This window comes from Triticum urartu, chromosome 4, assembly GCF_003073215.2.
Source record: "Triticum urartu cultivar G1812 chromosome 4, Tu2.1, whole genome shotgun sequence".
NCBI lineage: Eukaryota > Viridiplantae > Streptophyta > Magnoliopsida > Poales > Poaceae > Triticum > Triticum urartu.
In genome coordinates this window covers 27,868,991-27,881,413 of record NC_053025.1, presented here as the reverse complement: position 1 = coordinate 27,881,413, position 12,423 = coordinate 27,868,991, and the positions used below count along the sequence as shown (strand labels likewise).

The 12,423-nt window shown below is 51.1% G+C and overlaps 2 protein-coding genes across 2 annotated transcripts; one reads left to right on the top strand and one right to left on the bottom strand.

Annotated features, from left to right (window-relative positions):
* Positions 1-2,162: 2,162 nt before the first annotated feature.
* LOC125554565 (mitogen-activated protein kinase kinase 9-like) lies at positions 2,163-3,203 on the bottom strand. Its single transcript, XM_048718085.1, has one exon. The coding sequence runs from the start codon at positions 3,201-3,203 to the stop codon at positions 2,163-2,165; it is 1,041 nt and encodes a 346-aa protein (XP_048574042.1).
* A 7,827-nt stretch (positions 3,204-11,030) lies between these two features.
* Positions 11,031-12,044, top strand: LOC125554564 (mitogen-activated protein kinase kinase 9-like). The gene has a single exon (XM_048718084.1). The coding sequence runs from the start codon at positions 11,031-11,033 to the stop codon at positions 12,042-12,044; it is 1,014 nt and encodes a 337-aa protein (XP_048574041.1).
* Positions 12,045-12,423: the final 379 nt, after the last annotated feature.

Genomic DNA, 12,423 nt, shown 5'->3' with positions numbered 1-12,423 from the left:
TGGAAAGCGATAATCACCGGTAGAGAGGTGCTTAAGAAGGGTTTAATTCGCAGAGTTGGTGACGGAATGTCTACATAGGTATGGCATGATAACTGGATACAAGGGAACAAAATGTTCAAACCAGTGTGTAACATTGGAAGCGATCCTATCCATCTTGTGTCTGATTTGATGACGGATGATGGTGACTAGAATGAGGAAGTTATCCAGAGAACTTTCATCACCCCGGATGTGCTGGCCATTCTCAATATGCCAAGGCCGCGGGTTGCTATATCTGATTTTTGGGCATGGGGCTATGAGAGGTCTGGAGTTTTCACGGTTAGATCTGCGTACAGAATGCTTATGGAAGCTCGCGAGGACGATTTGAACCAGGTTGGTAGCTCCTCTCAAGGGGAGGAGATTTGGAAGTCACTATGGCGATTGAAGGTACAACCAAAAATAAGAATTTTTTGGTGGCGGGTCCTTAAAGGATTTCTGCTGGCAAAGGAAGAATTATGCCGAAGATATGTAGGAGAGGATCTTACATGCCCAATGTGCGGCCACCAGGAGGAGTCACTGTTTCATTCTCTGGTGATGTGTGACCACGCGAAGTTGATTTGGAGAGAGGCAGAGACTTTCTTCGAGTTTAAGCTGCCGCGGCTACACCCAGTTACGTGGTCGAGGGACTTGCTTGACCCCAGCTTCATTGGGAAGGACCGAGAGGCCATCATTATCTTAGTCATGTGGATAGTATGGTCGAGCAGGAACAAGTATACCCATGAGGAGGTCAAATACCAGCCCGAGAGGTCAATGGTTCTAGTGAAGGAACTCATTCAAGCTTTGTACATTCCTTCCGAAGCTGTCGACAGGAGAAGTCTCGTGAAAGAGAAATGAGAGCCGTGGGAAGAAGGATGATGTAAAATCAATACGGATGTTTCTATGGATGTGAATGGGGGATCATTAGCCATCGGGCTAGTGGCTCGGGCCCTTGGCGGAGAACTTATGCTAGCCAGGGGCCGCAAGCTGTCGGGGGTGACTGACCCATACTGGGCTGAACTGCTAGGTGTCAGGGAAGCTGTGCATCTAGCTATGGAGAAGGGCTGGGCGCGGGTGACCATCGAATCGGACTGCAAAAATGTTATAGATGAGTACATGGCGATGGAGTGCAGGTCGACAGGAAGCCCAATCATCAGCGAGATCAAATCCTATCTCCAGAACTTTCAGGGTTTACGAGTCAACTATGTTAGAAGAGAGGCCAATAAGGCTGCTCATTGGTGTGCCAGAGAGAACCTTGCGAGTGCTTCGACTGTAATATCTTTTGATGTTTTACATGCTTCATTGATTGCCCTAGTGCAATTGTATGCCCTAGTGCAATCGGATGTAAACCGTCTAAGTAATGAATAAAGGCATTTGAGGGTGGTTCTAAAAAAAAAAATCATGCAGGCTGACACATGGAGTTCTGCGGCAAAAAATGGGGGAGGGGCCGAGGGAGCTAGTAGAGGAAATAAATTTTACGCCTGTAATTGCGGACACGTACACCCATAACTCCAGCCCGTAAACTGAACTAGAGGGCGCCCCTGGCATTGCTACGGGAATTGATTGATGAAAATTTGAATTGACAACATTACAACCAAGATTAAAAATACATACAAACTTATTAGTTTCAATTATGTATAGTTGCAATAATATGTATTGAATATAAATAGAATAATTGAATGAATAATATTTTTTCATGCATAGTTGAATATTATAGTGGGTTTTTTTCATGCATAATTGCATGTTGAGATGGGCCTTATCCTATTCATAGTTGTATGGTGATATGACATACTTACATGTCAAGATAAATAAGTTAGTTAGCGATGTGTTATTAGATTCCGTTGAGTCTAGCCTTTTTTGTGCTTGATGGGAACGAGAAATGGACATCAGCCGATGGACGAAACATAGAAAATCAGCTGTACCGGAATTCATATGTTTGTCTGAACAAGTGAGTATATATCCTTAATATTTCCTCCGTTCTAAAATAGATGTTTAAATTTGTACTAAGTTGAGTCATCTATTTTATAACGGAGGGAGTAGCTTCTAGGTCATTACTAATCTAACCGACGTGTTATGCCCTGCATACATGCACTGTACATGGCTAGCAAAATTGATCCTATGTATGTGCATGGTCCTGCCGCCTAACGCGATCACGTATGCCGGCACTCCAACGACGGCGACGAGGCGTCGGCGACCAGCTTCCGGAGCGCGCATCTCGACGCAGCCACGTCCCTGCCGGCGACGAATGGGTGGGCAAGCAGCTCCGCGACGGACGCCCTGTTGCGGTAGTCCTTTTGCAGGCACGCGGCGATGAACCCCCGGAGCTCCGGCGAGGAGGCGCCGTCGGGCAGCACCGGCGGCTCGCCGAAGCAGACGGCGCACATGAGCGCGGCCCAGCTCGGCCGCTGCCCGGCGGGGAGGAGCGGGTACCTGCCCATGAAGAGCTCAAGGAGCGTGACCCCCAGGCTCCACACGTCGGCGGCGCACGGGTCGTAGTGCCCGCCGTGCGCCTCCGGGTCGAAGCGGTCCGGGCTCATGTACGCGGAGGTGCCGGCGTAGGACGTGCAGTGGTCGCCGGCGCGGGCGAGCACCTTGGCGATGCCGAAGTCGGCGACCTTGACCTCCCCGCTCGTGCTGACGAGGAGGTTCGCCGGTTTGATGTCGAGGTGCACGATGCGGCGGGCGTGGAGGTACGCCAGCCCCGACAGCGCCTGCGCGGCCACCTCCGCGAGCGCGGCCTCGGGGAACGCGCCGCGGCGGGTCCTGACAGAGTCGAGCGACCCGCCGTCAACCAGCTCGAGGAGCAGCGCGACGTCGCCGGAGGCGGCCGCGGGGAGCGCGGAGTGGCACCGGACGACGAAGGGCGAGGCCGTGCGGCTGAGGACGTCGGCCTCGGCGGCCGCGGCCGGGTCGCCGTAGTGCTGCACCTTGAGCGCGTAGAGCGCGCTCGTCTCCCGGTGGCGGACCTTGTAGACGGTGCCGCCGTTGCCGCGGCCCAGGACGGCGAGCTTCTCGAAGTCGGCGAGGCGGAACTGGCTGGACAGCGCCGATGGGGTCGACGCCTTGGTGGCCGTCGGCGCCGGCGCGACCGCGGGGTTGGGACGCCGGCCGAGCTCCTGCGCGGCGGCGCGGGGCGGGACGGGCAGCGAGAGATGCAGCTGCGGAAGCCTCTTCTCACGTATGAGAGCCATGTGTGTGTCTGCCACCACCGTCGGCCGATGATCACCACCGTAACGCTGGGGTGATCTGAGCTACTGCTGCCCTGCTTAACTGCCTTGGGTTGTTGAAGCAGATTGATAGCTCATTTATACGTGTGCTCTATGGCATACCATATGGCTTGACTCTGTTGCTTTCAGCAAATCATAGTCGGCCAGATCGCGACATGCGCATTCACCCTAAATTTTCTACTACTCCCTCCGTCCGAAAATACTTGTCATCAAAATGAGCACTCATTCTAGAGTACTCCCTCTGTAAATTAATATAAGAGTGTTTAGATCATTAAACTAGTCATCTAAACGTTCTTATATTAGTTTACGGAGCGAGTACATTCTACTTCCACAGCAAGTCTTTACCCCTGCGCTTTGTACTTGCTGGACCACACAGGTCAGCCAGAGGTGAAGACAACAAGCTGGGCGCTGGCATGCCACGGGTCACGTACGTCGGTACGTGGTGTCATTTCTAGACTCTCTTCTTCTAGACTGGTTAGCTGAAGCTCTCCCGCGCAAGTAATTCCCAGGATAGAATAAAGCCGCCTGCTGGAGTGCTGGTGATTAAATTACTACGTTCACACCCTACTCGCCGGCCGTCGGAGATTAACAGGGCATTCTTAATCGAGTGACGTGGACGAACATGTGTGTCAGCTCAGTCCGAATGCCCATTGTCAACACCCGCGGGTCAGAATCTCAAGGAAAGAGACATAGTATTTGTTACTCCCTCTGTTCACTTATATAAGACGTTTTAGTAAATTCAGACAGTGTACTAAACAGTTCAAACTCAGCTGTCTGAAACGCCTTACAAAAACGAACGGAGAGAGTATTAAAAATAAAATAAAATAAAAGAGACATGTATTTTTTACTTACCGCGAGCCGAAATATCAAGAAAATTAAAGAGAGAAAGCAATAGGCGAGAGTCAAGTATGCAGCTCTCAAAGGACAACTAATGTCTGCCATTAGGGCTTAGTTAAAGGATGATACGCGACGTGTGCCATCAGGCGTCTCACTCGTTGGAACGTAGGACCTCAGCACGCCATCAATGGCACCTGCGCCGCTTTGATCATTTTATTATCCGAGGCCTAATCTGCGATGCTGCCGCTGTGTTAGATATGATGTGGTCTACTAACGTAAGAAGGCTGCTTAAAAAAATATAAGTTCGGTAAATAAGTCTAATCAGTGTTACCGCGTCACTGCAATGATCTCTTATCTGAGTACAGTCTAGCTCCTTTGACTCGGTGGAGTTCTACAGAATTGGATCCTTAGACCAACCTCAACTGTTGACACCGGACGCCCGTTTTTGTTTGGATTTTGTCTATTTGGGTCGGAAAAACGGACACGGGCATCCGGATGCGGTTGTTCTGCCGCCGGTGCGCCCAACCAGCATGCCGCATCCCGAATTGTCCTTTTTTAGACTTGCAAATTTGACCCAAAACAAACTCAAATAGACATTGCACATAATTTAAAAACATTAATATAAACATAAATGTCCACAAAAGTCCAATCCACCACATTCTTTACTAGACTCAAAATTTAAATGAAATTAAAAAAGCTAGAAAAACCCGTCGCCGCCGCGGTTGCCGTTGTCTTTAGTTTCCGCCATCGCCATCCTCATCGCCAATGAGGTCGATGTAGGCGGGCGGCCCCTACCGGTCGGGAGGCGGCTGCGGATGCACGACCTCTGGCCCGTGGCGGAGACGGTGACCACGTGTCAAAGTGCACTTGCTCCGGCGTGCACGGCACCATCTCCGTCCACGACCACCTCTGGCCGACCAGTGCCGGTTTCCGTGCCGCGGGTTCCTCCTCCTCCATCTCCTCCATGGCCTCCTCCTTGACCGCGGCGTCGAGCTTCGGGATGGCGACGTCACCGACCGCGGAGAGGGCCATCATTTCTTCGAGGCCCAGCCACTGGGCCCCGTCATGGGTGTGGACGGAGTCCTCGGCGGTCATCGGAGCGGGTGGTGGCAGGGACGACGATGGGGAAGGCATTGGGGTCAGGCTGCGAACCAGCCTCACACTCCTAGAATGGGCTCGGGATCACCTCAACTAACTTTGCTCAAAAGCGCAAAAAGCACCCAAACAAAGTTTTGTAGTAAGGTTTACCTCTTTTAGTGTTGATCTTGTGTGTATGCCTTTCTTTAGCATTCATGGCGAGAAATGTGAAATAAAATGACCACATTTTATGTTAAAAAATTATTACTGCATTCTAGGGCTGTTTAATAGGGATGAATGAGACAATACCTAAAACTTATCAAAAATACAAACTTTTTTGCATGGCCCTCCTCAAGTTTTTAAAATTTTGATAGCGGTCAATCCTCGATACTCATGCGCATGATAATGACATCATTAATCCCTTTAACTTTTTTCATCAACACCAAAATATAGTTAAGGGGATATTACACTTTCCGTTTAGAAAATTGTTGGTGTAGTATAGTTGATTGACCCGATGACAAGGGTTGACGTTGCATGTCCTTGGGTTGAGGTAGTGGGGGTTGGTGCATTGTCTTCGTGCCGAGGTAGAGATCGTTTGCACAAGATTGTGGTGCCAAGCTCCGTGTCTTTCTTTCATCATGCAACCTGGCAGAGTTCCGTATTTGATACACATTGAAATTTGGGGGCAACACAAGTAGAGTAGAAAGTAGATAAAATATTATTATTATATATGTATATGCAAAATTTAAAATCTCAATGTGTGTTGTCAGCACGAAGAATCTGTACTAGGTCGCACGACAAAAAGAAGACACGGAGCTTGGTGCCACAACCCGGCCACTTTTTGTTTAAGTGGTCACCGGGAGGGATAGCACGCACTTCCCTATATATATATGCTTACGTAGAGAAAAATAGTCATGCTCTATGTTGGATGAACCATGCTACGCGTCGGCCAGCGGATCATTTTAAAACATCCGCCGATTCGGCGGCCGTTAGATCTATATCTACCCAATATCCAACACTATCTCCATCATTGCAACAAGGATTGTGTTGCATAATACGTTGCAACAAAGCTTAGTTGCGGAAACCTTTCGCAATATAGGTGATGTTGCAGATTTTTTTTCTACACTATTTTTGCAATATGGATGTTGCTGCAGAAGAAATTTTTTAACACACAAATGATGTTACAGAAAATATTTATAGTTTTTTTTGTCTTCATTGTTTTTGCAACATGCGTCTTGTTGCAGGAGGCAATTTGCAACATGCGTGATGTTGCAAAGAGGCACGCAAAAGAGGACACATGTCACACAAAGCAGGCGGCGGATCGTTCGTGTGCGATCCACTGGCCGAAGGCAAGCGTTTTCCATGTTAGATAGAGGATAAATTCTCCAGAGTTTTTTTTTGACAAGTAGCACACGCGTGGACTTTACTAGCAAAAAAAAAGGTAAAAGAAAATCTGGTAGTAATACTGATGGGTTTCCTAACAAAAAAATAGTAAAAAAACAGTACTAGTATGGGTCGGTTTCCAAACATAATACGGCTCGGTAATACCCCATCCATAGTAGTCCCGTAGCTAGGATTTCCATCGATCCATGATCCACTGAACGACTCGTACGTACCTTACGTTATCCGTCGAGAGAACCCGCCGCCACCAAGTCAGCTCCGGCCGCCGTGTCTCTGCTCGCAGATCGCCGCTGGCTAATGGCGTCCGGATCCACTTCTGCCGCCGGCTCTCCTCCCCTTGGGAGGGGCCTGATCTCGTGCATGCACAGCAGCAGCTGCCGCGGCGAGGACGCGCCTCTTCTCACCGACCAGGATTTGGCCCTAGCCATCAACAAGCTCATGGTCGGCTTCTACGAGGAGGCGTTCAGCCGGCTGCCCTGCGATGCCATGCCGGACCTCCTCCCCCTCCTCACCACCGATGGCGGCGGCTCCTGCCTCGGCCTCCTCGACCCCGTCTCTAACATCATCCTCAACACCCTCGCCCTCCTCCCCAAAGACGCCGCCCCCGCCCCCGCCACCTCTCCGTCTCCGCCCGCCACAAGAAGATCCAAACGACGGGTGCTCACCACCACCAGACGATCCATCCCCGGTCTGGGCGGCTGGCGACGGGTTGTATCAGGATCCTACCAGAGTCTTCTCGCCTTCCTCATGGCGTATTTCGGATGCCTCAAAAAGGAGCAGGCCATCAGCTACCTCTACAGGGCCGACGCCAATCTCCTCCTCGCCGTCATGCTCATCCAACACGATCTATACGCGGACGAAGCATTGGACCCCGAATCTGATAGGACCCAAGCCGCCCTTAGTCGGCAGCCACCATAGCAGGTCACCCTTCACCCACCACCTTGGCTCGCCTCATGTCAATCCGGCTCCAAGACGCCAACTTTGCCCTTCTGAAGAAGCTATTTTCAGCTGATGCTCAAGGTATCCCTCTCACAGTTGAGGATGTCTGGGCAACCCACCGCATCCTACACGTGATGATGAGCCCGGTTTGTACTGCCGGCATTATCCATACCAAAAGAGGGCTTGTTGTCCATGTTCGTCACATGCTGGAGGCTAGTTGCTCCGAAACTACATCGTTCTCTACTACGGCAGACGCCAGGACCGCCACCACCACCTTGGGCTGGGATGGAATCCCCATCTCGTCATTGCAGTCCGGAGTCCTGCCTGACAAGCTGCAAGATTGCCTGGGAAAAGCAATAGCAGATGGCCAGAAACACAATCTCAAGACACCCTGTGGCGGCGGCGACGCATGTGATTACCTACAGTCTCTCAAGATGTACCTCTATGGTATAATTCACAACTTGTACATCAAGGCGCTCAAGTTGCTGCCCACACCCTCTGGCTCGCTCATGCGTAGCATCCTCAAGTCTGGCCACTGCTATGGCTGCATGGACCTTGTCTCCAACATCATCGTCAACTCTATCTGGTACAACAGTTGTGGCTGCAATCTGCCAGTTTCTGAAGGCAGGGACATGGTAGAGTACAATGATGTCATGGACCCCCTATGTCTGCTCCGCGCACAGGTTCACTCCCTCAAGGGCCTTATGGAGCTCGCCGCATTCGCCGACCCCCAATTCTCGGTGCCGGCTTGTGCTCTGGAGCTCCTCTGCAGTACAAAATGCGACATTGCTAACATGTTGCCATCATCGATAGAGAGTTCTGGAAAGAACCCCTTCCATGAGTCTGCCAAGGCAGCTGCTGCTGCTGATGCCCGATACGCGAAGCGAGCTGCTCTCATTTATAACCGAGGCTCAAACTAGTGGTACCGTGTTGCGTGTCGACGACATGACACAAAGTATTTCGCTCATATGGAACAGAAACAGATCCGGGGCTCAAACTGTGCAAGCTCCTGAGCTTTGTACGGGGGCATTGAGGGCGGTGTCAAGCGAGAGATCGGATTATGAGGATGAGAGGAGCTGCTTCCGTTCAAAGATTGACCAGTTGCTCAAGGAATACACGACCCAACAGTTTTTGGTAGGTATTAAATTTGGTTCCCATGCATCGTAGCTAGCTGCGCGCTACATATAGTATATTCCCTTTATACCTTGATTAATTTTGACCAACACTCTTGCTTGCTGTATGTAGGGATCAAAGTATAAACTCGATACTATCTTGGGTGTGGAGGAAAGAAACAAAGGCTACCGCCCCTGCGGTTATATTCGCTACCATGTGAACTTCACGGCCACATGTGATTTGAGGCTTCAGAGGACGCTTTTCTACGCTGAATTCTCGTTCTCCTCACGTGAGCAGGAGCCAGAATTCTGCTGCCCTCTACCCTATGCGAATGCGGGTAAGTAGTACCTGATAGCACTTGGTTAGTACTTTGGGTCACCGCACGACCTTGTCATGATTGCATTGCATGCACTAGTGGTAGATTTGAATTGGAATTGGCTTATTGGCGTGTGCTCTGTCTCTTACTGAATCTCGGGCTTTATTTTCTTGTTAATAGGCCGTTGCTATTATGGTGTGATTAGTGCGAGGAAAATCGTGTATCCAGATGACGCCAAGTACATCCCGGATGATATCACCGTCCGTGGAACCCGCAGCGCGGATGGCATGCTAGGGATGGACCTGGTCTACTTCAGTCCCAAGTTCGACGTGGAGATTGCTGAGAATTTGAACGTGTTGCACAGTGAAGAAGAAGAAGAAAAGAGGAAGAAGATGAGGAAGACGGGGAGGGGGGTGTGTCGTCCTAATTAATGCACATTTTGCGATCAGAAACTGGATGACAGATTTGTGTGTAAGTAAATCAAGCTATAGGTCGCTCGTTGCTATGGCTGTGAAACCGGTGTGATGGAGCCTGCCAGTAGTAGGCTCTTAATTTGGTCTGCTGGATCATACACGGTAAGTAGTAGCTAGGCTCTAGTTTCAGTCAAGTAGTCCCCCTCCTCCTAGCTAGGTCCGAGCAGCAGCACTGCAGCAGCTTCAAATTCCATCAGTAGTATATGTGGTTTGCATTTCCTTTTGTGATATGGTTCAACCTGTACATGGCGATGCATGAAATTTGCATACTAGTTTTGAGGAGGTTTCTTCCTGTAATCTTTGGAGGTCACAGTGGTTAATATTTTCACAGCCGTAATTGTTTGTACCTTCTCATGGTGTTGTATATATGGTGCCTAGCTGAACCATATATAGGTATTAGTTTATGTTATGCCTAGCAATTTCTTGCCAATATCTGCTTAGCACGGACCTTGTCTCGCTTTGTTCATCTAGAAGCTTTTCTAGGTGTTCTCGTGTAAAAAGCTAGTTATAAGAGATTTTGTTCAGTTCTCCATCCAAATTAGGATTAAGCATTTTTCTGGCTTTTCCTTTTAATGTTAATTTGGTTTTTGATTAGCTGTTCAGCCGCTGCTTAATATTTGACCTGTATATGGTATTTGAGTGTAATCTATATTCTCTGGTTTATTATTCCCTTTACTAAGTATCTTGTTGTATTTGATCATGAGTTTGTTTGATTGTCGGTTTGGCTGTTTTCCCGATGAATTCTCAGCATGTGGTTTTCTTGTGCCCTGGCTTGAATCTAGTACCAAGTTGTTTCCTTAGCCTCGAGTGTGATGGTTTTGAGTAAATAACTCTAATCGTGTACATCCAAGTCGACGTATGTTTCTCGTCGTCCATTGGGACACCTTCATGCTTATCCGAGAGTAAATGTGAACTCCTTAGCATTTCGGTTAGTACAATTGGCGCTGAACTTTTCATTTGAGGCACCCCTTTTGTGTCAACAGAATGCGGGATAACATACAGCTGGTTCTCAGAGTTAGGCGTTAATAAAGAAAATCAAAACGACGCAGATGGACGCATCATGGCGTGCTGTGTTGTGTTCTAACAATGGAGGCGCCTGACGACACACGTTGCACAAGTTTAATAATACTGGCAGCCCATTGCCATTAGAAGTAGGCCTTGCTGGCGGGTGTCGATCCCTTTGATCGACATGGATCGACTGAGCTCTCGTCCCTCTCGCTATCGTGTTCCAATTAATCAGCATGTAGCATGCCAATTAACCACCCACCACAGTACATGGCTACGTAGTGCATTACAGGCGCCTGCCTTCGAAATTTCAAGGTCACATTCATCCATGTCGCTCCATTAAAAAGTGATGGGCGATTGAGGCGGTTTTATTCTAGTAGTATTTTCTACTAGCAAACATTCCTACGGTAGAATCTCCTGCAAGTCACAATCTGGTCGACTATGATCTCTTTGCTGAAAGCAGGAGAGACAGAGATAGATACGGATTCAGACCTCAGAATCACACGAGCAGAGCAGAGCACGCGTATAAATGAGCTGCCAGTCTGCTTCAACAGCCCAAAGCAAAGCAGCAGCAGCTCAGATCGCTCAGCGTTACGGTGGTGATCATCAGCCTACGGTGGTGACAGACACATGGCTCTGATCAGGGAGAAGAGGCTTCCGCAGCTGCACCTCGCGCTGCCCGTCCCGTCCCGCGCCGCCGCGCAGGAGCTCGGCGTCCTCGCCCGGCGCCCCAACCCGACGGCCACCAAGGCCTCCACCCCGTCGGCGCTGTCCAGCCAGTTCCGCCTCGCCGACTTCGACAAGCTCGCCGTCCTGGGCCGCGGGAACGGCGGCACCGTCTACAAGGTGCGCCACCGGGAGACGTGCGCGCTCTACGCGCTCAAGGTCCAGCACTACGGCGACCCCGCCGCGGCCGCCGAGGCCGACGTCCTCGGCCGCACGGCCTCGCCATTCGTCGTCCGGTGCCATTCCGTGCTCCCCGCCGCGGCATCCGGTGACGTCGCTCTACTCCTCGAGCTGGTGGACGGCGGGTCGCTCGACTCCATCCGGAGCCGCCGCGGCGCGTTCACGGAGGCCGCGCTCGCGGAGGTGGCGGCGCAGGCGCTGTCGGGGCTGGCGTACCTCCACGCCCGCCGCATCGTGCACCTCGACATCAAGCCGGCGAACCTCCTCGCCAGCACGGCCGGGGAGGTGAAGGTCGCGGACTTCGGCATCGCCAGGGTGCTCGCACGCGCCGGCGACCACTGCACGTCGTACGCCGGCACCTCCGCGTACATGAGCCCGGAGCGCTTCGACCCGGAGGCGCACGGGGGGCACTACGACCCGTACGCCGCCGACGTGTGGAGCCTGGGGGTCACGCTCCTTGAGCTCTTCATGGGCAGGTACCCGCTCCTCCCCGCCGGGCAGCAGCCGACCTGGGCCGCGCTCATGTGCGCCGTCTGCTTCGGCGAGCCGCCCGTGCTGCCCGACGGCGCGGCCTCGCCGGAGCTCCGGGGGTTCGTCGCCGCGTGCCTGCAAAAGGACTACCGCAACAGGGCGTCCGTGGCGGAGCTGCTTGCTCACCCGTTCGTGGCCGGGAGGGACGTGGCAGCGTCGAAACGCGCGCTCCGGAAGCTGGTCGCCGACGCCTCATCGTCGTTGTAGTGCCGGCATGCATACGTGATCCCGCTGGGCGGCAGAGCCATGCACATACATGTAGGATCAGTTTTGCTAGCCATGTAGAGTGCTACTACATAGGATGCAGGGCATACCACGTCATTAGTTAGCTTAGTGATGACCTAGGAGTACTTAGTCACTTGTTCAGACATTGGTGATGTTTTGATTCCACACCACTGTAAATTACCTTTTGTCCCTCAACTATCGACTAATACTTCATAAACTTCAATATGGGACTGTTAAACCCTCGATCAAGTCAGACCGGTAGAGCTGTGTCAGTCTTTTAGCACAAGTGGGAACCCATGTTTTGCACAAAATAAATAAAGGACAATACATCACCAAATAAGAGAACTCATGAAAATACGAA

What these genes read in the sequence shown, in the direction of transcription:
- LOC125554565 (XM_048718085.1), bottom strand. Translation starts at nt 3,203, where the DNA reads ATGGCTCTCATACGTGAGAAGAGGCTTCCGCAGCTGCATCTCTCGCTG.
- LOC125554564 (XM_048718084.1), top strand. Translation starts at nt 11,031, where the DNA reads ATGGCTCTGATCAGGGAGAAGAGGCTTCCGCAGCTGCACCTCGCGCTG.